This window comes from Lontra canadensis, unplaced genomic scaffold (genome assembly GCF_010015895.1).
Source record: "Lontra canadensis isolate GAN:19392208 unplaced genomic scaffold, GSC_riverotter_1.0 scaffold73, whole genome shotgun sequence".
In the NCBI taxonomy this organism is placed as follows: domain Eukaryota; kingdom Metazoa; phylum Chordata; class Mammalia; order Carnivora; family Mustelidae; genus Lontra; species Lontra canadensis.
In genome coordinates this window covers 10,775,155-10,801,301 of record NW_022631067.1, presented here as the reverse complement: position 1 = coordinate 10,801,301, position 26,147 = coordinate 10,775,155, and the positions used below count along the sequence as shown (strand labels likewise).

Below are 26,147 nucleotides of genomic sequence, written 5' to 3'. Positions count from 1 at the left end.
TCTTTTAGCTTTGTTAAGTTTAGGAACTTGTAAGCAATCAAATTCATAATGCTGTGTATCCCTGTTAGTATCCCTATACGCCAGTGCATGTTTTTGTACATGTGTGTCCCGTGTGTGGGTATGGAAGGCCCGGGATCCCCATGACAGCATCATCCAAGGTAGTTATCAGCAATTTGCTGAGAGAGCAGAGTGATTTCACTGGCTCTGTTTTGCTATTGTGCGTGCTCAGCACTCCCCATGTAAGTCTGAAGGGAAAACAACCTGCAGGATCCATCTGCTCCTTTCTGCTACGCTGCACTGATGGAAGAGTACGCTAATCTGGTTGCTTGTCAGGACAGGTTAGTGAAAGCATGAGCCTGGGTGAGACTCGGCTCGCCTTGTGCTTTGAAAGATCCTAAGCTGCCTCTGTGGGTGCCATGCTAAGTGTAGCAGAATAGCTTGATTATCTGCCATACGGAGGATTGCAGCTAAATACGTATTTTCGGACAGGAAGTAGTTTCAAAATTGAGAGTGTTAAACATGGCCAGACGACATCTAATGAAAAATGGAGACAAGTAATGCAGAGAGTTTACAAATACTTTTTAGGTGTTCCTTTTAAAAAAGTCATGCCTGGTATAGCTTGTGTTTAATTTTATTCTTTTGGTTTTGTAGTTCATTGTGATTGACTGTGAAATATAATTAACCTTATTTTACCTAGAAGTTGTTGAACTTTTTCTTGCTTATTTCTGTTTGCCTTTTCCCACACCTATTGACGGGCTCATATCGGCCTTGCAGGTTGAGCATCCTGTCACAGAATGCATTACCGGCCTGGACCTCGTCCAAGAAATGATCCGTGTTGCCAAGGGTTACCCTCTCAGACACAAACAAGCTGATATTCCCATCAATGGCTGGGCAGTCGAATGTCGGGTTTATGCTGAGGTAAAACGAATGATGTTGAGAGGAAGCATGGTGGTTGTGTCCCAAAGTCATGGGACCAGGTAGAGCTGAGCGGAAGGTGAAGTTAGGATTTCAAGAACTGGTGTCAAGTGTGTGCTTATGTAATAAAGAATCCAACTGGGACAAAGGGTAGATAGTTTTGAGGTAATTCAAAGTAGTTTTAAAAGATTGAGTTTAATTAAGTTCCATGTATTTTTTTCTGCATGGGAAAAATAGCTCCCAGTCAGTTTAAGAGGCAACAAAGCATTTGTTAAATGTTCTTGCTTTTGCTAAATATTCAGTATGCTTGAAGGGACTGCAGTTTTTGTTTTGTTTGCTTGTTTTCAAATCCCATTTGAAATAAACAGAAGCATTTATTTCTGTGTTTTTGTTTGTTTTGTGCTTTTTGGTTTTTAGAGCCCACCCTGGGTGCACACAAGTTGTTAATTCAGTACTTAAATTTTTGCAAGTTTGTTTTCTAATAATTTTGTCCCTTATGCTTACATGAAAGTAACAATTAAAATTTAAATTGCAAAGCTTTATTCATGATTTTAATTATGGCTCTTACTCCTAAACTGTCAGTCCAGTACTTTTATACTATTTTATAACTGTATTAATCATCAGATAATAAAGCAGTCAACATCTGAGAAGGCTTTTTTCAAGTGATTAAAATAATTCAAGGAAACATGTATACTATGTTCTACTTTTAGAACTCGAAGTTTGTCAAAACAAAAAGTAAATTACTAGTATCTGTGTCTAAGAATAGTGGAAATTGTTTTCCAGTGTTTTTTAAGGATATTGAGAATATACTTGGCTTGGTTATTCTTGCTTTTTATTATATTTTAAGTGGCATTGTTGGGACACTGAACTTATTTAGTATTTATTCTGATGATCCAAGCTATTTACAAATGGAGCACATGCAAAGTTTCTTTGAGGTCTTTATCTGAAGAACCAAAATTCTCCAGTTTTACCATATGTGAACTGTTTTGAGAGTAAGAAAAACAAGTATGTTAAGTGCACTACAGTTGTTCTGAACTGGGGGATGTTTTGATGTAGCGCCTAGGTTATTTTATTTTTGCCTGAAGCGTTCTAAGAAGATTTATAAAATGTTGGAATTTTACTAGTTTCAATAAAGTATGACTAAGGTCAGGCTAAATTCTGCTTACAGTTCTGTTTAATTTTTAAATACTTGTCTAAGTAGTCTAGAGTGAGATTAAGACAGTAATATTCTGAAATCTGTGATTTGGTAAATACTGTATGTTGAAAATAGATCTATAAATGCTTCTTCATTGTATAAATATTTAACCTTACTCTGCTGATTTATATTTCAAAGACTGTGCTTCCTTTTCTTTGAACTTTCAGGACCCCTACAAGTCCTTTGGCTTACCGTCCATTGGGAGATTGTCTCAGTATGAAGAACCAATACATCTACCTGGTGTAAGTCATTAAGCTGTAATACCAAGTGAGGGGGTAAAACCTTGATTTATGTCATACTTTTATGTTAAAGCATGTCATCACTGAAGGGTGTAAATTGAAGGACAAGTGGAATTCCTGGGGAATGACAGTTTTTTGTTGTTTTTAAAAAAATATTTTGTACTTTGTGATATGTAGGAAAGTCAGAATTCACTTCACAGGGGACGTCCAGAGACATCTGACTTGTAAATAAATGATAGTTTACAATGTTCCCAATTCTTTTGAGAATTGTACTGAAAAAGATCACAGAACCCTAAGAATGGGAAATGACTTTTCTGTATTACACTTTAATCTTTTCCCTAAATCTAATCCAGCTTCCCTGTATAGTGAGATGTCAAAAATTCAAGTACAAAATCAGCCCCTTAATGGAAACGGATTAAGGAAAACAAAGTGTGCCTCATCCTAGCAAGTGTCACGGACTTTAAGAAGTACATATTTGCACCAGTTAAAGAAAAGTGATCACGGTCTACATAATTCATAATTCTTCTATATTTAATAGCTGTTCTTTAAATAGTTTTTGCTGCATAAAAATAACAAGGACATACCCTTTTTCTTAATCAAGGTAATAAGTGCATATATATATGACATTATGTTAACTAGTGGATGACAAGGCTGTAACATCTGTGAATATGATTATTCAGTTTGATTACTGGCATGAAGATGGTAAAAGATTACAGGAAGGATTCTAAATTCAAAGATGTTATTGGATATGTGATTTATTTCACTTTTTAAATTGTTTTTGCCCATATGCGTTCTGAAGAGACTTGACCCTTTCTAGGCTGGGAGATTTCATGCTGTGTTCAAAGCCTGAAGGCGGAAAAAAAATTGTAAAGATTTAACAGGCACTATGTGACGTTAAATAGCAGATGAGAAAACAAGTATCATAGGGACATATCTAAACATTTTTTTAATCAAACAAAAAAGTATTAAATAAGAATTCGTAATGATTCCTCTAGTTGTTGGAAGTTTTCACCACGTTGTAATAGCTAACAACATGTCAAACATTTTGCCCTCGCAAGTTTTTGCAATTTGCAATTTTCAAACGTGAGACCTGTTGAAAGTACAAGTGTTAATGGACAAACTATACCCCCTACAGTCTTTGTCCCACCAAATCTTTCTTCAATTAATGCTGCAGCAGGAGTTTTATGTAATAACATTTGCGGTTGTGAGCCATCCATAGAAAGAAAAAACAATTAAAATGCCTTAAATGTTCTGCTTACTGCTGTTATTTGCTTGTGTGAATGTTGCATGTCAGCTAAATGGACCAAGGAATAGATAAAGTGATTGGGTGCGGGAGAGTGCACACCAAGCTTTGTCTATCATTATTGCTGGGAGCAATCAAATTGATGTCAGCAGGACAGTAGATGCGTTGACAGCTGTAATTATGTATCTCCATGGTGATCACTTTTGGCCTGTCATGGAGGCCCACAAGTCCCCTCCCTTGGAAGCATTTAATCAGATTGGGCTGTCACTTGTCAGGTAGACATGGCGGGCTGGGAGTTGGACTGAGGGGGAGAGGTGACTCCAGCATGAAGGGTGGGAGACGGCTGATAGTTTCACACGGTCCACCGTTGATACAGAAGAAAGACATTTAAATTATGCCAGAGCTTTCTGAGCGATGGCTTGGGACCCTCATACACAGGTGCCTGGGTGGTGGTGGTGGTGGGTGGTGGCTTTTCCTCCTTGCCTCTTTAGCTAGATCAGTCAGTTTGAACTTGGAAAACTCTTTTGGGCTGTTACCGTTTTTTGGTCACAAGAATACATACTTCAGGTTTAATTTACAGGTCGTACACTGCACATGCTTCTTTAAGCCTAAAATTTACTTACAGGGCATTGATGAAGATTTTTAAAAAATCTTTGATCACCACATTTGATAAACTTGTTATTTTCAGACGGCAGTTTTGTTCTTCTCAGAAATTTCGTTACCTTTTCATTTGACTTTATTCTTAAAACTTTTTGTGCCAAAGCTAAAATACATATTTTTGTGTAGCCTTTGTTTCCATAAAGGAAAGGCGACTTAGTTTGATTTTTACTTCACTGTTAGAAATTAGAAAAAGAAATAAAGCTATATAAGCAGGAAGTTATAAGTCAGAGTCTTTATGCTTTGTTATATTTTTAAATTAGAAATGTTGATTTGCTAATGAAATGTATTTGATTAGAGATGTGTTTTGATTATGTATTATATCTCTTGATTTTACCCTATGTATTTTTAGATTAAAATGACATACCTTCTATGATCATAATTTTAATGGAACACATGTTTATATCCAAGAGCCCTAGGTTACTTAACTTTTAGGAGGGTGGTGGTAAAGGTAACTACAATGTTAAATTATGAACTATAGAAGAAAGTAATAAATAATCTTTATTGTCTGTTATTTGACCAGTGGGGTGAACAGCAGAGTTCCACCCTACCCTTGTAGCAATTTATGTAGCAAATAGGATATATTTAAAGTCAAACATTGTAGGATTTGTACCAGTCTCAGTTTGAAATGCAGCTTCAGCAAGCATGTTCTGGTTTTAAATAATAATAAATGGTGGTAAAATGAGCTCTTTAACTTTTTGCTGCTAAAATTAAGAAAATGCAAGTTCAGAAGGCTCTTTTCTGTTATGTAAGTTGGTGGTCAGCTTCCGTTTGGGGGCTATTTGAATGTGGGGAGAGGGTAGATTATGATTTTATTGCTTTCACAGCTGTCCCATTAATTCTTTCCTAGTTTTTATAAACACTGTGAATTTCATAGAACTGAAGTATGTTTCCAGAAAATAGAAAGCCAAATATGTTTAAGTGTGCTGAGTGACTTTCATTTAAAATTATGATTTTCATGTATGAATGCGAATGTAAATAAAAATATCTATACTTTTTGTGTTTGCAAATACAGAAATAAAAGCACTCTGTGTATGTTACAATGTTATCTTCTAAAGCCTTACAAAGAGAATAATAGTAGTGTGAATTTTTTTTTAAGAGAACGAAACTGTGCTTTATCTTTTGATGTCACCTTATAATAAAGCCATCATCGTACCCTCATGTGGATATCCTAGACAAGAGGTTCTACATGCGGTCCCTTGATAATTGCCCAAATTAAAATATTAAAGGCCTAACAGCCGCTGTGTTGACCTTTTCCTGCCTTGCTGCAGACAGATGAGCTGCTGTTTATTAGGAAGTCTTCTTCCCACAGGTGAAGAGCTACGTGAGCTTCCGCTTTTCCCTTCCCACCCCTTTTACCATGTCGGGCATCAAAGTCCTGCTGTTCTAGCAGCTTCGATTAAATTCCTCTATCTTCAAGACCCCTAGGACATGCTTGACAGTCTTAAGTATTTTGATTAGGTTTTAAATACTTCAGATTCCAAAACTTAGGCACAATAATTTAATAAATATTTCATCCTCAGCAACTGCTCATTTTCAAAGTTTTACATGGCTAACCTCTGTGCCTTACTGCTGGTATCAAACTGAGAGAGGAAAACAAGAATCAGCGATGTACTAACTAACTTGTTGGCTGGTTAACAGCAATCAGGCTCTTCAAAAGAATATTTTGAACTTGTGCTGTTTTTTTTCCCCCCATGAAAATCACAAAATCGGAACTCTAATTGGGGCTGTGTCTTTACAAAGCAAAGCTATGAGAAAAGCTGTACAAACATTAAAGTCTCGGGGGACTAACAGTAACAGAAAAAAACATTGTACAGTTGAGAGGGTAAGGCAAAAAAGGAAAGTGTTACAGACATGAAAGCCACAGGACCAGCGTTCCTGGAGAGCTGATGAGCTGAGCTGCCGAGTCCTGCTGCCCGGCTTGACTGGGGTCCTCCCTGGGGCTCTCGGAAGGGTACAGTGGGGAGTGTGCCTAGAAGGGGCGCATCATTCATGCCACGCTTCAGTGGGAGGACCCCATCAGATAGCTACAAATGCATCCCCCGATAGTGCTGTATGAAGTATTATCACTGTTATTTTTTGAGGTTTCTTATCTTAGTTCCTTTGTTTAGTGGAAGAGCAAAAAAATACATTGTACTACATACAGCTCAAGACGATTTGGTCTCTATGTGGTTTAGATTGTTTTTCTGTTTTCTGGAAGCTGAACTGTTACTTGAGATTAAATTATCCATCTGTTCCTTCGAAATTAAAATTGTGAGAAAAATGGCTGCACAATATGAAGTTACTTTCATTTCTTTCTTTCTCCCAGGTCCGGGTTGACAGCGGCATCCAACCAGGAAGTGATATTAGCATTTATTATGATCCAATGATTTCAAAAGTTAGTTCAATTTCTTAATGACTTTGTTCATTTTTCTTCTGAAGAAGTGGAAGTATTTAATTTAAAAAAATCTGAAATTGAGCTGTTCTCTGAATCATGTGCTATGATTAAACAAGTAATTGTGCACTGATGGAAAAGTGAAAGCAGAGCAGATTTTTTTCCTCTGGAGAAATATCAGTACCATGTTACTTTTTAACACTCCCCAATCAAGTCAGTCATTGGCTCTTCCCGGTCAAATGGAATGATGATCCATTTCATTAGTTAACTATTAAATCGTTAGGTAACTAAGTTACCTAACCAGAGGCTCCAATGCAACTTGCATACAGTTAGGATGAATTAAGTTGTATTTGGTCATTCCTGAAAATTACCTGAGATAGAAGTATGAATGGCAGACCATTATCAAGGAGTTGGGGTGATAAATCCTGTTTTTTGGAGTACTTTTTACCATCTCTCTTCAGTTTTTATGAATCAGAAATTATTTGTGGGGATTGCACATAATTAAGGTTTATGTAAGAGTATAAGATGTCTTTTTGCCCACCTGTCTTTGGAATTTGACTTTACAGAATAATAACAATGCTTAAATTCTTACATCTTTTAAAATCTTTAGAATTGTAAGATATCATAAAATGTAGAATTTCTGACTACAGAATTTACTAAAAACCCTTTTTCAAGTTGATGTACTTACAGCATGCAAATCACTTTTTCTTTATCTTTTTTAACTTAATTTTTAACTAACATTATTAAAGTGAACTTTAGGTATTTTGTTTGTTAGAGACGTGCTGTTTAGTTTAAAAATAAAAAACAAATATTATAGATGGATTTTTAATAGATGTGGTTCCATTTTTGGTGAATACATTTCTGTTCAGAAACGTGACCCACAAATAAATTTTCAACCTGGCTTGATACTGAGGAACTGATGGAAGGCACTAAAGTAATTGCATACTACACATTGACTAACGTAATAATGAGAAAAATATTTTATGAATACTTGAGATCTTATTAGCAAGCAAATTAGTATAAAATGTTACTTATTGCTTGTATTTAATTGCTAATTTGGTTAAGATTCCTCTAAATAGGCACAAAATCATATAGAACAGGAAGACCCTTCTGATTTTCTAATACAAGAACCTTTTGCGTCTGGGTGTTACGTGTAAAAGCCAGCTAAGCGGGGTGTCAAACTTGAAAATGACGTTCTCGTAGGGAGAGAAAAAACAAATCTTGCCTACTCCTTCCCTATCCCAGACGTTCATATTTTATCCCAAATCATGTTTACATTTTGATACCTTCCCTTTTAAACATTTTATGATTGTTTTTATTATATTGTGATTGAGCTCAAAAAGCTCTTTTCTGTGATAGTGAGTGTAGGAGAAATGTCTGAAATAGCTTGATTTTCATATTTATTTAGTTTTAAAATTTTAATTGCCATACTTTATGTTACAAACTAAACCACGGTGAAGTTTCAAAAGATGTTCTGGGAAATCTCTTAGGAATTACTTTGATTTTTATTAGAATGCATTGTTTGACTTTTAGATAGATTGATAGATACCGATATAAATTGTTTTTTGTTTGTTTGCTTTTAGCTGATCACGTATGGTTCTGATAGAACTGAAGCACTGAAGAGAATGGAAGACGCGCTGGACAATTACGTAATTCGAGGTGAAAACAAACATTTGGGTCTTAATATTCTATATGGTGTCCAGTTTTAGAAAACAGCTTGAAGATACACTAGAGAATTCAGTAGAAAATATGCTTACTGTGTGTTTCAATAGAAATAAGAAAAACTTGAACTAAACTGATAGCCCTATACTTTATGTATATACTTTCAGTTATTTAATTAAACTTATGATTCATGACCTTTCATGACCTTTCCTAGATGAGCATTTAGTATTTTATGTACTGTATGGAAAATGGTTCTGTATTCTGAAGTCTATTATTGGCCAGTGCACCAAATTAGCTATTTACTGTCTTTTGTCATTGTCGATGATGTTTTGAAGGATGAAACTTGAAAATGTATAGAGATATAAAATATAGTGACATACAGTTGACTGACTTGGCAGTAGACGGTATAACCCTTTGTGTCTATAAGGGCAAATTATAAAATATTCTCTAGCAAATGCAGTTTTATTACCTCATGTACATATAGGTCAGTTCTAATGCTTAACAAAGTGTGATCCTACAAGCCTTGAGGATGTAAAGCAATAACTGACTTAGGAGCAACCATTTTACTTTTATATGTATATATAAAGGAATTTATCTTTAGGTGATCTCTACACCCAGTGTGGGGCTGAGCTTAAGATTTGTGTGCCTCACCAACTAAGCCAGTCAGGTCCCTCGCAGCCATTTTATTTAAATAATGAAAGCAAAGTTATACTTACTCCTCTTAAGGAGTAAATTACCTTATAATTTGTATTAGCAACTTTTCATTAGTTGTGAAAAGATCATTTCATTTTAGTCCAACATAAATTATCATCAGCTTCAGAATAATGGAGTTTAACATTGAATTTAAAGTGTAAAATACAAGTTCACTTTGAGTTATGAGTGAGTACTGGGTGTCTAAGTGCATTCCTTGGGAAGGACTGGCCTGGGTAGTTCTGCGCTTTTCTCACGGCTCATTAAAACAGTGGAGCTAGGAGGCTGGAGTTCGGAGGCTGAGGGGTTATAACAGTGGTGGCGTGTGATCACCTAGCCCCTATCTAGCCCATACAGAGCTTTATACGCTTTCAAAAGGATTCCCTTCAAGGGGACACAGCCTGTAAGTCAGAAGGCTTGGCGAGTAGACAGCAACTTTGTGTGAATTAGAAAACGTGCTCTTTTCTCAGGTGCGTTCAGCTGTGAAACTGAGAGCCCAGCTTAGCAGTGGAGCACATCAAACCCTTAACACTGCACCGTTGACCCAGTGCCTTTGTGCAGTAAACAGTTCATGCAGGTGTACAGTAGTGGCTCAGGACAATTAAGTGACTTCGTTTTGTTTTGTTTCGAGAATGTGAGCGGTGGGATGGCGTGCTGGCCGGTTGAGGGGAGGGGCAGGGCAGGAAGGAGAGGGAGAATCCCAAGCAGCTTCCTTGCTGACATGGGGTTCCATCTAATGACCCTGAAATCGCCAGCTGAGCCAAAAATTGAGAGTCCGATGCTTAACGGGCTGAGCCACCCAGCGGCCCCTCGTGACTCTTTTTACATAGCTACCTTCCTCTGCTCATTTTTGTCCATGGCGATTAGTAGGCATCCAGTCCTCACTTTGCCTCATTTTTTTTTTTTCCCTCTTGTTAGATCTGGAGAAACTTCTTACCTCCCTTTCCTTTTACTGTCAACTTTCTTTTCTTAACATTTGTTAACTAACAGGTAACAGTGATTCTATCTAATCTTATGTGCTAGTGATTCACCTTTGTCAATGGAAGGAAAACAGTCAGCTCTCAAGTGAACTCAGATGTAATAAAAAAAAAATCAGTAACATCGGTATCCAAAGCATGTACACATTTGAAAAATCCTCTTCACATTGTTTTTAGCTCATTCTCTAGTTCATTTTTAGCCTGAATTGTGGAGTAGTTACTATTTTTTTTTTTTTTTAACTCTGCCATGTTCCACCATAAGCAGCAGTTATATATTTTCTGTGTATATTGGTTAAGTAGGCCTGGAGGGGTCTGTTTTCCTTAGAAATTCTATCCCCCCCAAATGGGTGTTTGGAACACACATCTAATTTGGGTATGTGTTTTTCTCTATGTGTTTAACTATACACACAGAGACATGAACAGGTATTTGGGACTTTTACTCCCAGAGGCCTTTAAAGTATCTGTAAGAGTTTTCTAGATTCCTGCCCCCAACCAGTATTTTTGCAATTTTTTTTAAAAGTGTTTTTTTTTTTTTTTTTTTAAGATTTTAATTGTTTATTTGACAGAGAGAGAGATACAGTGAGAGAAGGAACACAAGCAGGGGGAGTGGGAGAGCTAGAAGCAGGCTTCCCCCTCAGCAGGGAGGCAGATGATGGCTTGCTCCCAGGACCCTGAGACCACGACCTGAGCCAAAGGCAGATGATTAACGACTGAGCCACCCAGGCACCCCGGTATCTTTGTAATTTTTATTGTGGTTGTTGAATTATTGGATTTTGGCTAATTTGGGTTATGCTCTAGTGAGCTTGAGTGGTAAATTCATGAATTTGAGATAGTCAATTTGAGTAAGAATATTTTGTCAAATCACATCTCTCTTAAACTTTGATGTAATGTAGTGGCATGGCACATGGACAGTTTGTCAGAATATTAGTGTTGTGTTCTACTATGGCTTCTGAAACGAATACTCTTTCATATTTATAGAATACACTTTCATGTTTTATATTTAAATGAATGTTTGCCACTAGTCATTACATGTTTATTTTATGTTTTAAAAAGATTTTATTGATTTACTTCTCAGAGAGAGACAGAGAGAAGGGGAGGAAGCACGAGCAGGGAGAGGTGCGGAGGGAAGAAGCCGACTCGCTGCTCGCAGGGAGCCTGATGCAAGGCTAGATCCTAGGGTTCCCAGGTTATGACCTGAGCCAAAGGCAGAGGCTTAACTGACTGTGCCACCCAGGCGCTCCTCGTTACTACATTTTTAAATGAAGTGACTTAAGTATGGAGTGGTAGTAGGCCTGCTGTTACTCTCCTAACTTTCTGTGTATCATATGTAAAATAAAATGTGTTTCATTGAGCAGATAGTTTTTTTCCAGGCTTAGTGTGAAATTTCTGCCTTTGGTTCACTGTGATACATACAATAGAAAGAAATCACACAGGTCTGGGTTCCTATCCTGTCCTGACACCATTTAGGAACTGTGATTTTTGTTCAGTTACTCTCTCTGAATCTCATACTCCACATTTAAAAATGGAGTGTTAGCCTCTGCCTTATAAGTTAATTAACTGAGATTAAGTATGGTTAAGAGATTAACTGAGGTTAAGTATATAAAAGGACTTGGCAAAGTAATAGCTCTGTAACTTCAGGTCCTACCTTCTTTTCTCCCTCTCTCATTACAATGATAAAACTACATATTTAAAGACCATATATCAGAAATTATTATCCGTCAGTTAGTGTGATACGTGAAACTGATGAAGCCATAGATAAACAATATTGAAAGTCCATTGTAGGCCGTTCTTGGTGCTGTGTCCTCCTTCTCTGCTTCTTCAAAGCATTTGCCATAACTGTAATTCAAATACTAGTTGTCTGACTAATTGCTAAATGTCAGATTATCTCATAAGAAAGTTAGGTGTGTGAGGGCAGTGATGGTGTTATCTTGTTTACTCATATATTACTAGTGCTTAGCAGTGCCTGACACATGGTAGGTGAGTAATATGTGTTGAATGAATTAATGAGTGAGTGATAATATCCCTATATCAAGGTGCTTCTAGTGAACTCGGAATGAAACAGACAGATAACATGAATTCATAGATGCCCTAATGGTGGAGTGAAAAAATACGGTGGAAATTGAGATGGGGGGCCCTTTTTCTCTCCTCACCTCTGTGTTTGGTTCTTTGAAAGCATGTGAACACTGCCTTAGGACTTATGGTGACTCGGTTGAGAGTACCTGCTTTGAGCAGCTCCTCAGGGTGACAGTATTTTTTAAAAGACTGAACTCACTGTGGAGGGAAAGTACAGGGGATGGGCACACTTGGGAGTATTTGGAGTGTGACTTGGTCTTATCCTTTGGGAAAGTGGCCTGGCATCGGATGTTCAAAGTGCATGCTCTTTGACCTACCTGTTCAGTCTTTAGGAATCTTATCCTATGAGTTAAAAGACCGAATTGTGCAGTGATGTTAATGAGGACATTTATGACAGCACTGGTTACAGTAGCCCACATACTAACCAATTGAGGTGTTCAGCAGATGGGTGGACTGAAGGAATTACTATGCATTTTCAGTGTAAATTACTGCTTAGCTGGTTCTTGAAGGCATGTCTATGCATATTGTCAGGTAGGAAGGCAATTTGCAGAGTGAGGTATGGTGCAGTCTGACGTTAGTTAAGCCAACTTTCCCATCCTACAGTATCTTTATCGTATTTGGATGATCATAGAGAAGGCTGTGGATGTATACACATCAGATCAAAACACATATATAGTTAGCTCAAAAGGTTTATCAGAAGTTTGTTTTCTCTTGATATATTGCTCACAGGCTTTTTATTTTAGGTATTTTCTTTCTTTCTTTCTTTCTTTCTTTCTTTCTTTCTTTCTTTTTCTTTTATAAAGATTTTATTTATTTATTTGACAGACAGAGATCACAAGTAGGCAGAGAGGCAGGCAGAGAGAGAGGAGGAAGCAGGCTCCCTGCTGAGCAGAGAGCCCGATGTGGGGCTTGATCCCAGGACCCTGAGATCATGACCTGAGCCGAAGGCAGAGGCTTTAACCCACTGAGCCACCCAGGCGCCCCTACTCACGTCTCTTTATTATCTTGCTCTTTTCCTTTTTGGATTTTGTATCATAAACTCTTCAGTAGAGTCCCAGGTAGCTGACTTGCAGAATGTCTCACATTCTAGATTGGAGGGTTCATTATTGGTCTGGTCAAGGCACTTGGGGAATGAGCTGGAGAGATGGGGGTTGCAGCTAGAACAAGCAATTTAGTTTGAATTGGTGATTTTGAATATGGTGTAGTTAACGAACCTTAGATGATTTCAGGGTGTGACTCTGGGACTACGTGGCTAAAGTAAGAGAATAGATTATTTGCAGTGAGATCCTAGGAGCTGAGTGGTGAGGATGTTGCCTGGGTCATCCACATAGGGTGACAGGAGTTAGGATCTGAAGGAAGGTCATGAGTCAGGTGACATAAAGTCTGCAGCAAATACTGGGTTATGACGAGGATGTTGGTAGGTGACAGGGAATTGGAGAAGATTTTTTGACCAGATAAAATAAACGTCAAGGAAGAAGAAGGTTCTCCAAGGATTAGAAGAGGTAATGTTCTAGAAATGGCTGTGGATCTCAAGGACGTATGTGAGGGTTGCTGGAGAAGTGAGGTTTTCATGTCCTGGGATGCTCTGTCCTCTTCTTATCTGAGGACCTTCATTGTTAGGCTGTAATCTAAGCAGTTGTAACAGTAAAAAATACAGTGACCTAGGAAAGATACAATTTAATTTCTCTGCCATGTCATAATCTCAAAAGGAGATTGTCAGGGGCTTAGATTCACAGCAGATGGTTTTCATTTGGGGGCCCCAAAGTGGCTGCTTTTATGCCCGTCATCCAGCCTCAGCAAAAGGTGGCAGGGAGAGTTCACACCATTTTTTTTCTTTTCAAGGTATAACCTAGAAAGTACCTTTATTTTAGTCCCCATTCTTTTGGCATTTAATCACACAGTCGTACATAGCTTCTGGGAACTTGGGAAATGTAATAGATGTTCAAGGCAGCCATATACTAAGCTAAAAAGTGGCGTTTCTTTTATTAAAGGAAAAAGAATAGATATTGGTGGATGACTGGGGAAGTGAAATATATATGTGTATGTGCTCATTTCTGGAAACACACACAAGAGCAGAACGAGTAAGATGGTGTACTTACAGGGTGTGGAGGGAGGATCAGGTAGAAATGTTTGGCAGATAGGAAACAAAGTACATGGAATGAAAAGGAGAGACTTCTTTGATTTCACTTTTAGAATTCTGACAATATTTCAAAATAAAATTATTAACGTTCTGGGGAAGAAATTCAAAATGGAGTACAACCAAACAAACGGATATACTGTATGAATAATCATGGTGATTGGGTGGGGAGGAGGGAGAGGAAAAAAAAAATCTAGCCTTAAATAACTGTTAGCCATATTTTGACTGGATACTCTCCAGCTAAATACAGCATTATAAACAAACATTAAACTCGGGTTAATAGGTTTGCGTGTCCTAGTTCATGGGTTAGCAGTTCTGAAACCAGTTTATGTATGTTCTGGGATTGAGGAAATAAATACATGGATTTTGGATAAGATGGCATTTCTCACTGTCTGAGAAAGAAGTTAAAGATGCGGAAATAGATGAGGATACAGTGAGTCTTGCGGTGTTGAGTTGAAACTGGGGGTATCTTTGTAAACTCGTGGTTTGTAACATAGATTGGAATGTAACTGTACAGATATGTTAGTGTGTGTCTGTGTATTTGTGTGTATATATATACATATTCTGGAGCTCAGGTTTTCTTTAGTATTACTGACATTTTGGGGTAGACAGTATTTTGTTGTGGGGGCTGTCCTTCACACTGTAGGGTGTTCATCACCACTCTTGGCCTGTACTCATTAAACGAGAGTAGCGTCCCGTCAGTTATGACAGCCAAGTATTTCCGGACACTGCCATATGTTATGCTGGAGGGGGGCAAATCACCCTCGACTGAGAACCACAGAGCGGTCATGGAAACATTGACACCCATAGCAATGAGCATACCAAGAACCCAGATCTTTTTTTTCCAATACCATTGTCTCATAAATGGAACCAGCACTCCATGGTAAAATGGCTGATTTCTGGAAGAGTGTTACGATGAGCCTGAAGCATCTTGTATGAGAAAGCAGTAAGTGCTCAATAATGATGATATGTCAGAAAGACACAGGAGCCAGCTCTCAGGGGTTCCCACTGGCCAGTCTGGGAAAACTTCAGCAACAAAATAAATAATGTTAGCAATGGGTTAAAGCCCGTTGTCATACTGGCATAAATAGGTAAGAAAGATAAAAGAGGGAAGAGGCACAGCTCTTTTCTACATTAGATTTTTAATTAGTGTAGAAAAATGCCTACTTGTGCCAAATTGTTTATTTAGGTAAGAATCATCAATGACAGTTGCTAAAATTAGTGGGTGAAAATATGAGCAACAGGTATTTGCATAGTTTCATAGTATATCCCCAGGAGATATTAATTAATTATAGTGGGAAATGAAATATCTTAAAAATGTACAGACCTAGCAGTTTACCCAAATGATCACAATTAGTATCACTGGTCGTGGGATATAGCAACATGATGTGCCTCTTGAGGTATGATGCGCTGAAAATAGCACATCGTTTCTGTGATGTTCTCCTCAAAACGTATAACCTGGATATAATCATGAGGAAACAGCAGACAGACCAAATTGGAAGACAGTGTATGAAATAAAGGGCTTGCACTCTTCAGAAGTGTCAAGGTCAAGAAACACAAAAGTGGATCAACCTTATCTAGATCAAAGGAAACCAAGGATATGTGACAACTAAATGCAGGATTAGTTCTGAACCAGAAAAAAAAAGTTTGTGTTTTGTAGTAAAGGTCATAAATGAGACAGTTGGTGAAATTTGAGTAAGGTTTGCAAATTAGATAATGATACTGTTATCAATGTTAATTTTCAGATCTGGTCATTGTACTGTGATTACATGAGAGGCTTACCTTGGTTTTAGGAAATACTGAAGTATGTAGAGGTAAAGTACATCCTGTTTTTGACTTACCCCACATGTTTAAGGAAAAGAAGTGTGCACGCACGTGTGTATGTAAAGAGGGAAAAAATGAATGATAAAACAAATGTGTTAACAGATGTTACAATAGGTGAATCTGGGTGAAGGATATACAGTAATACTTCATATTATTTTTGTGAATTTTTTATATTCTGCAGTTATTTTAAAAAAAAAAAGTTAAAAAGATAGATGAAGAGGAGCATGCGCCCCCTCCCCACAAAGCTAAGGAATTTCACTTAAGGAATAAAAACAGATGCGTTTGTGATTCTGTATGATTCATCTGATGAATTCTAATGGCTAGAGGGCTTAAAGAAATTGTTTTGTAAAGGACAGGAAAGGAAGGACAACTTACTGTCTTGTTGGCTAACCACTTAGTTGTTCAAATAATATTTTTTCTCCTAAGTTGATTGTGAGCTTTTGTTAACATAAAAAATCTTGAGAGCAGAAATGTAATTTGGTTAAAGTTAATTTCTGAGTCCCCATGAAATAAGCAGTGGCTTTTGGCCTCCGTTTGATCCTGGCCCTGTGTGCAGCTAATGTCTGGCCAGTGTTTTGGAAACAGCAGGTAGTCAGGAGAAAGCGGCTCCTAGGGGTCCTCTCTTCTGTGGGCCTGGTCGTGATTTCCCATACAGATGGGACCCCGTGAACTTTGGTAGGGGTCATTTTGAATTCCCTGTCTAAAACTCAGAGCCATAATTTTTATGAGTATGTGATTAATAATATCGTTGAAGTTATAAACTGTGTCTCAGAGTACCTCTGTGGCCGACTTCATGTTTGAACAAGGATCAGTTTAAAGAGCACTGTCTTTCCTGGGACAAGGAAAGAAAGTAAACTCCGTACAGAATGATAACTTTCAGATGTGTAGGCTATCTCTTAACAGTTCCATGATTTTTTTCCCCATCTATCTGCTCTCTTGAGCTTTTAGGAAAAGAAAACAGTTTTTTGATTAGTCCCCCATTTGGCTTTAGAACTAATTACTGTACAGTAGTCTTTGGAGTCAGTGGAGGCACCTAGATTTTGGTTGTCTGCCATTAGCCACTGTTTCATCTTCTAGTCCTTTGGAAAGAGAAACAGATAATGAGTGGGTTTTGCATAGTAACCAGTAATATTTTATTCAGAGAACATTTAAAGAGAAAGTGCTTTTGTGTAGTAATATTTTTCCTGAAGCCTCTTTTAGCAAGATAAAAGTCTGTTTTCATGCTCTATTTACTATTGAAGTAGAAAGATTTTTGAAAGTCTGGGCTTCATTTGTGTGCTTGAATGGCTCTGCTCTTTGATATCCAAAATGTAAATTAATATTTGCTTATAATAACTTTGACTTAATGTTTTCTAAAATCACTTATTTTTCAACTTTGAATGTGGAATAAAAGTGCAACGTACCATTTATCCTGTAAAACTGCATACATTTTAATTTTTCGACGTCTTCAGTCGCAAATTGATCCCTGGGTGTCAGAAAGCAATCTTATTTTTGTTCAGATGATCATTATTTCTGAAATCTTTGTTGGGGTTTCCTGAAGACAGTCTGATACCAGCTACTTAGGCATCGGCCTCACAGAGGAGCAAGAAAATTTATACTGTCACTAGGCTGTCACAGGAGAGCCTGTAAAGTCAAATATGAAATATGAGTCCAAACAGTATTATTTTTATTTAACTGAAGGACAAAAAGCCTTGGAGTTTACATTGCCCTTCTATGTAATTTACTATTTACACATAAACTAACAAATGAAAACATTCTGAAATATTAATTTGCACATAAGAATACTTTTTTTTGGAAATAAAATCCAGCTGCACCTTGATCTTCCAATTTTCATCTTTTCCAGCTCCTTCTTTAATATCATATTTTTTCCAAAACTTCAGTTATGGTGCAGGAGTAAGTTACACACGGCTGGCTTTGTCTTGCATTTCTCTCTTCCCCATCATGTATTCCTCCACGTGGACATCTGCCTCCACGCTTTCTATGTTCTGGGTGGCTCTGTGTCCTAATTGGCTTTCTCTTCTGATCTCTGACCCCTTGGACACCATCAGTCTCCTCTCCCAGTCTTCTCCAGTTTAACTTGTCCACAGTGAATCCGATGTTTTCCTCTCAACTTGTTTCTTTTCTGTGAAGTGGTGGTTTCTATCCTGTAGCACGCCAGAGCCAGAAGTGACTCATTGCCCCCACTTTTTTTTTTTTTAAATACAAGCTTTTATTTTATTATTTTTAAAAAAGATTTTATTTATTTGTGAGAGAGAGAGAGAGCGAGCACAAGCAGGCAGAGTGGCAGGCAGAGGCAGAGGGAGAAGCAGGCTCTCCACTGAGCAAGGAGCCCGATGTGGGACTCAATCCCAGGACCCTGGGATCATGAGCTGAAGGCAGCTGCTTAACCAACAGAGCCACCCAGGCAACGCACAAGATTCTATTTTTAAGCAATCTCTCTACTCCCAACATGGGGCTTGAACTTGAAACTCTGAGATCGGGAGTCACATGTTCTTTCCACTGCGCCAGCCAGGCAGCCCCGTCTCCCTCATTCTTGACATCCACTAAGTCGCCATGCCCTCTCAGCCTGTGAATCACTTTCAGACCCGCTGCTTTTCTCTGTCTGTGTTGCTCACAGCCTTGCTGTGGTGTGGGGGTGTGGTGGGGGGGGGTGGGGAGGGCCTTGCCGGTTTTCAGCAAGTCTCCTGCAGTTGTCAGCTAATGGTTTTTTCCATCTTCACTCCCTCCCCCTCCCCCGTGCCCTTCCCAGTAGCAGCCTGCATGATTCCTGGAGCTCAGACATGGTTGTACCTGCCCTGCTTCACCCATCCGGTTGCCCTCAAGAGAAGTAGAATCGTTGTATGGCTGTCAGGCCGGCACGTCGCTGTTGCGCTTCCACATACACCCTCTTTCCTTTGCTCATGCTCTTTGGCCATCGTGTACTTCCTTCAGTTTCCCCCACAGAAATACCTGGTGGTTTCCATTTGCTTTTGACAACAGTAAGAATTCTTTTTTTTTTTTTTTTTTTTTTTAAGATTTCATTTGTTTTAGAGAGAGAGCAAGCACCCATGTATGCACCCAAGAGCAGGGGAAGGGCAGAAGGGAGGGAGAGGGAGGGAACCTCATGCAGAATCAGAGCCCTGAGCGGGCAGCCTCTGTAGGGCTCCGTCCCAGGACCCTGAGATCATGACCTGAGCTGAAACCGAGAGTCCTGCAGTCCACTAACTGAGCCACGCAGGTGCCCTAACAACAGTGAGAATTCTTAACTATTTTAAGTTTCTTCTTGATAGTACCTGCCTTTGTGTCCTTCTGTGTCTTTCTCTGTTTCCTCTCCCAGCCGGGAAGTTTTGCCTTAAGTCTCTCCTACTTTCCTTTTCCTGGAAGGCCACATCTGTTGTTGCCAATGCATAGAAATCTCTCTGGTGAGCCATATCCTTTTCTTCTTCAAAAGTGCTTTAGTTTTGTCTGTTTGTAAAACATATAGCAGAAGGATTCCATTCCCTTTCATAGGAGTCTTTTATTTTAAATCTTTGCTTACTGAGTTCGTCTTTCTAAGCACTCTGAGCACATCATTTTCATTTAGCCAAATATCACCTGTAATATAGGCAGATGTCACATTTTTGCAATGATTTGTTAGTTATAATTGTGTCATCAGAAGTTTTTTACACCTTCCAATACTTTCCTCATAAAAATATGCATAATTGCAACAGACTTCTGACCGTTCGTTGTCAAAAACTGTCTAAGTCATTACCCACAGAGCAAGGCTGGGAAACTGTGCCTTTGTCCAGGGCATGTCCTGTGAATGGTACATACTAGATCATTGTCTATATGTAATAACTTCTTCCATGAAAGTTTAGCTATGGGAGGGGCATTAATATTTTAATTTGGAACTTTCTCTAAATGTTTTGAGGCAGTTTGAGTAGATTGCAGATTTTTTTTAAGATTTTATTTATTTATTTGACACACAGATCACAAGTAGGCAGAGAGGCAGGCAGAGGGAAAGGGGGAAGCAGGATCCCCACTGAGCAGAGAGCCTGATGCGGGGCTCAATCCCAGGACCCTGAGATCATGACCTGAGCCGAAGGCAGTCTTAACCCACTGAGCCACCCAGTTGCCCCCAGATTGTTTTTTTATAGAACTTTTAGTCATATGGTATCCTGAAGCAGGAATAGAGATGCTCTGTTTTGCACGTGGTTGCTAGCCAGCGTGGTCTAGCATGCAGCGATGCCTAGAGCAATGCCTAGTTGGATGTATTAAGTTGGTTGGCTCAGAGAGAGGAAATCAAATTGAAAGGTGTGCCCTTCTCCCCCCATATGTATACATTAGAGTTCAGGTTAACGTGCTGTAACAAAGATTCTCAAATACAGTGGTATTAATAAGATAGAAAATTATTTACTACTTTTTTTGGGGGGGGGCAGTGGGAGAGGGAGAGAGAATCTCAAGGAGGGTCCACTCCCAGCATAGAGCCCAACATGGGGCTCGATCTCACAACCCTGAGATATGACCTGGGCTGGAATTAGGAGTCAGATGCTTAACTGCCCGAGCTACTCCGGCGGCCCGAAAATTATTTACTTCTCATTTAACTCTCTGGGCTGGTCTGTGCTTAGGGGGCAAGTTTGTGTTCTGTAGTCATTCCAGGAGATACACCCCTTCCCCCTCCACACCCCTGTTGTGTTCCTGTGTTTCACCTTCATTTCCAGAGTGGCGTTCTTGCCGTATCAGGAAGCGCATAGGAGAAGGTAGGAAAGGAAGCCCAAGCAATTCTTTTCAAGTAAGCAAGGCTGGAGTTCGACGCTTTGCTCTACCTTCCCGCCCCTCCTCTAGGAATTAGTTTGTCAGGTCCAGCTGTAAGACACATGGGGTCCTTTTGTTCTCCTGCGGCTCTGTTACTGTGGAAAAAATGAAAAGGACATTTTAGGGGAAACCCACAGGCTGCTATAGTTTTCAACATATATTGCTGTTGTATTTTGTTTTATTAAACTTGAGATAAATGATTCAGTCTCTCTGAATCATGATGTTCTTTCTTTTAAATCTCTTTTCTGCTGCCATTTTCTTATTCTCTGACTCGTTACGGAAAGTTCCCCCAAAGCGGGCGCCATACTGTCGTTCAGTGTTGGCTCACACTGTCTTCCCTGTGATGCCTCATTGCATATGGGCAGTAGCCACAGAGTCAGTGTTGATAGGTAATAATTAATTCGCTCAGAGTATCGACATTGCTGAAAACCTTACAGCAAATGCGAGCAGCCCTTTTCCGGGAGGGGCCAGACAGTTAACAGCTCCGATTTTGTGGGTCACACGGTCGCTGTTACAGCTCCTTGACTCTTGTGGCACATACGTCGGCTGTGAACACTGCTGTATTCCAGAAACACTTGATTTATAAAAATAGGGGGTAGATGGGTTTGCAGGCTGAATTTTCTGACTGCTGCCTATTAGGATGGCTGTGTCCTGTCAATAAAGAGTTGTAAACTTGGAGGAATGGGACCCGTGCCGGATGGGAAACCAGAAGTTAGGGAGGAAGGTCGTCGCGGAGGCTGTGGGTGCGACGGGGCTGCCGTGGGATGTGTCTGTCCTGCATGAAAGGATGACAGCGAGCTCAACATTCATGTGCCAGTGCCAGTGGCTGGCATGGCCTCACGCATCACGTCCTTTGGACCTCATGATGAGAAAGTTGAATAGCTTCTGTTGCGACCACCATCTTAGAGATGAGGAAACTGCATCTTTGAGAGGCGAAGTAGCTTACCCAAGGTCGGGCGTAGATCTGGTGCGTGAGCTCGATGGTCTGATGCTTTGCTTCCTTTGGAATTATTTTCGTGAAAGTGAGCACTCTGTAAGATTGAATAGCAAGATCAGAATCAGGCTTTCTAGGTTTGTTTTGCAGCAGAACCGTGCAGATGAGGATGGTAAGGAAGTGGGGTGGAGAAGGTGGAAGGAATTAGCAAACCTCACGCTCTAGTCCTGCTCCTCTTGTGGAAGCCGGAGCGAATTCCTGCTTCCCCTGGGTTTGACAAGATCCCATCCTCCCTTTTTATTCCTATTTACATCTTTGTAATGGGTGTGACCAAAATCAGATACTCCCTTCCTGGAGTCCTGCTGTCTCACAGAACTTCCCCTATGCCCTTCGAATTGCTTCTTGTGGCAGTTTCCACAACTATCACAACCAACTGAACTTTGTAGGACTCCTTGTGTACTAGGCTCAGTGTTTCTGAGTTTCCTGTTGGATCACAAGCTTCTCTCCCTTTCCCTCCCCTTCTTTCTTTTCTTTCTCCTCCTCTACTACTGACGGAAGTATACTTGACATAACGGACTTCTCTGATGTAGTGTGTTCAGATTAATGAGTTTTGACATGTGTCCACCAGTGAAGCCATCACCACAGTCAAGCTACTGAATATTTCTATCACTTCCAGAAGTTTCTTCATTGCCTTTGCAATCCACTGTCTTTCTATGCCTATCCCAGTGCAACCAGGTGATCTGCTTTCTGTCACTGTAGGTTGTTGAGATTTTTCTGAAATTTTACATTAACAGACTCCTACAGTAGCCTTGTTAAATTCAGCATAGTTTGTGTATTTTATAAACATTTTTAAAAAGATTTTATTTATTTAATTGACAGATCACAATTAGAGTGGCAGGTGGGGGGTGGGGAAGCAGGCTCCCTGCTGAGCTGAGAGCCTGATGTGGGGCTCGATCCCAGGACCCTGAGATCATGACCTGAGCTGAAGGCGAGGTTTAACCCACTGAGCCACAAAAGGCGCCCTCATCCTTGCAAATTTTAGTAATTCATTTCTTTTTATTGCTAAATAGAATTCCATTGAATGGATAAATCACATTTTGCTAATTCATTCATCTAGTGACAGACATTTAGATGGTTTCCAGTTTTGACTATTGTAAATGAAGCTAATAATCTTGTGTGTAACTATTTTTATTTAACTTGGGCAAATATTCAGGAGGTACTAGTCTGAATCATATGTATGAGTATGTGTTTAACTTTCTAAGAACTTCCCAACAGTTTCAAAGTATTTGTGCCGTTTATCTCCCCACCCAGTGTGTGACACTTCTGTTGTCCCACATCCTCATTGACACACAACGCTATTTCTGTCTTTTAGCCACTTGAATTTGGTGTTTGGGGCATCTCATTGTATTTCTTTGATGATGGTGATGTGCGACAACTTTTCATTTGTGTATTTTCTTTTGTGAAATGTCCGTTCAGATCCTTTCCCCATTGTTACCCCTGTCATCTTACTATATTTTAAACATTTTTATATATTCCAGATGCAAGCTTTTTGTCTGGTGTTTGTGTTTTGAACATTTTCTGTCAGTCTGTGGCTTGCCATTTCATTTGCTTAACTGTATTCTTTGAAGCAGACTTTCAACTTTTGATAAAATATACTTTCTTTTTTTGCGGCTCATGGTTTTTGTGTACTACCCAAGAATCTGTTGCCTACCTCAAGATAATCAGAATTTTCTCCTGTATTTTCTGTAAGTCTTACAGTTTTAGGTTTTACACATTTGATTTGTGGTCAGTTTGAGTTAATTTTGGTGTATGGTCTGAGTTAGGGTTTTTCTTTTTTCCCCAAATGCGTATCTAGCTGTTTCGGTTTACTGAAAAGACATTAATTTCCCTCCTGAATTGACTCGGCAGCGTAAACTTCTTGAGTTTGCGTTTGCTGTTCTGTTGCTACCATAGCTTCAGACGTTTTTTGTTGTTACTTGAAGTCAAGGAGATGAATAGTCTTGTCTGGTTTCTGCTTGGTCATAAGACACGGATGATAAATTGCTGTAGATGGGAAGAGACTTTTAACCGACTCGTTCTCTAATCCAATCTGATACTGTTTTATTTTTAGGTGTTACACATAATATTGCATTACTCCGAGAGGTGATAATCAACTCACGCTTTATAGAAGGAGACATCAACACTAAATTTCTCTCTGATGTATATCCCGATGGCTTTAAAGGTTTGTATGCACTGAAGTATTTTACTGTGTTAAAGTTATTACTTTTATACCTTATTATCATGCATAATTTTTCTATTTTGGAATTAAGACTTTTAGCCCATACTGTACTTGATTTATTAACATAGAGTATCCTAGACTATTGACATTCGTGATTTTGAGTATTCATGAGTGACTCATGAATGTGCAAGAATCCATCATTTTGTTGAGTGAGGAATTCAACTATGTAGAATGTGGTATGAGTCCAGTGTTGAAGCCAAACATGTAGAAAGAACATTAGCCTACCTGACCTTCTGGTTTCTGAAGGCCAATTCAAATTTGTATTCCCTGCTTCTCCATTATATGGTGATATGCAGGAACTCTAATGATTAAAACTTTATGAAAATTAGCACCAAAAATTTCAGAATACAGCATGCTATTTAATGAAAATGAAGATGTTTAGGAAGATTATTGTTTTTTTTTTTTAAGATTTTATTTATTTATTAGACAGAGATCACAAGTAGGCAGAGAGGCAGGCAGAGAGAGAGGGGGAAGCAGGACCCCTGCCGAGCAGAGAGCCCGATGTGGGGCCCAATTCCAGGACCCCGGGATCACAACCCGAGCCGAAGGCAGAGGCTCTAACCGACTGAGCCACCCAGGTGCCCCAAGATTATTGTTTTTATTCGTAAAATGAAGCTTTTAATAAAGTTACAAGGGGAATGTGAAATTTAGCACTGTGGAGTTACCAGTGCGTGTTTCCAGTGGTAAAAAAGTTGCTCAAGTGAGAGACCGAGAAATCCCGTTAGTGAGCATTAAAAACGTGGTTAGTATGTGAGATAAAGAAACCAGCAGGTCTTCCATGTGACTTAATAGAAATGTTATTCAGGTAAAAGTCCGAAGTATGTACATATGTTTCCGATGAATTTGGGGATATTTGAAGATGAGATTTTCTTTCACAAATGACAAGTGTTATTTATATCCATTTAGAGTGCTTTAGTGTGTGAGATAACTCAGTTATATTAGGCACGGCGTATAAATTCAGGTCTGCTTCATGTATTAGGCTTTTGAAAACATTACAAAGCAGTTTCTTAGCTTAGATTTTACAGGACAGAGTTACTGGTTTGATTGTTCTTTTAAAACTTCAGTGTCAGAGAGTTTTATCATTAGTACCAAGGGAAATTAAAAATGATTTTTATTTGGGACCTTGAAAGAAAAAAAACTAATGAATAATATGTTCTTTTTCCTGAACTTTTGAATTTTTACAAATATATCCCTAATATGAACTATACAATTTTACACTTGTGTGATTAGTTCATTCAGATGTCTACTGCTGGTTCATGAAGTCAGGAACCACTTATGGTATTGCTTTTAAGTGTACATCTGGCAATTCCAACATAATAGTTACTAAGTGAATATTTAATGAATTAATGGTAAAAATCCTACTGATAGTATGGATGAGAAGGGACAACATTGGGTATATTACCTGCACATGCATCTAGATTACCAGTGTGTTCTGTTTTGATCCTAACATTCTGGCCTCTTGTCCTTTCTAAAGTTTTACTTAAAAGTTATAGTAAGTTGCAACGTAGACTCAGGATTTCTGTATGCTTTATTTTTTAAGTATATATTTTTAAAGATTTTATTTATTTGACCGAGAGAGACACAGTGAGAGAGGGAACATAAGCAGGGAGAGTGGGAGGAGAAGCAGGCTTCCCGCCGAGCAGGGAGCCTGATGCGGAGCTTGATCCCAGGACCCCAGGATCATGACCTGAGCTGAAGGCAGACGCTTAACGAGTGAGCCACACAGGCGCCCCTATCCATATGCTTTTATGTCTACCTGGCTCATGCATCGGTGAAGGTGATGTGTTACGAAACAGTGGGCAGAAGGAGACAACCAGGGAACACTTCAGGGAACTTTTAGAACAAACATATATGCAAATATATTTATGTGTACGTCTGTATTATACATATCCAGTGTTAGGTCTCATTACTGTGGAGAAGAAAATGAGGCATTTAGAATTTCTAAATTCTAAATATATGGGTTACTATGTACTGTACATTTGCAGTAGTACAAAATGTTCCATGTTCTTAAGAAAACTCAGAATTCTACTTAAAAACCTAATATTGCCATTTTCCAGGATAAACTTAATATCTTACATTTTTGTTTTGATAGGGTGTTACCAGCATGGACACTGTAATTCTCTTAATGCTCGTACGAGATAGGAACACACTTTTAAAAATCGTTATAAGTTGTTAG

The 26,147-nt window shown here is 38.9% G+C and overlaps 1 protein-coding gene across 4 annotated transcripts in view; it reads left to right on the top strand.

Annotated features, from left to right (window-relative positions):
- PCCA (propionyl-CoA carboxylase subunit alpha) overlaps positions 1–26,147 on the top strand; it is a 397,106-nt gene that overhangs the window by 185,413 nt on the left and 185,546 nt on the right. For all 4 annotated transcript variants that reach the window (XM_032881100.1, XM_032881099.1, XM_032881101.1 and 1 more), the window contains 5 exons: positions 775–918; positions 2,278–2,352; positions 6,558–6,626; positions 8,207–8,282; positions 23,804–23,914. In XM_032881100.1, the coding sequence (XP_032736991.1) occupies positions 775–918; positions 2,278–2,352; positions 6,558–6,626; positions 8,207–8,282; positions 23,804–23,914 (475 nt within the window). The remainder of the gene's footprint in view (positions 1–774; positions 919–2,277; positions 2,353–6,557; positions 6,627–8,206; positions 8,283–23,803; positions 23,915–26,147) is intronic.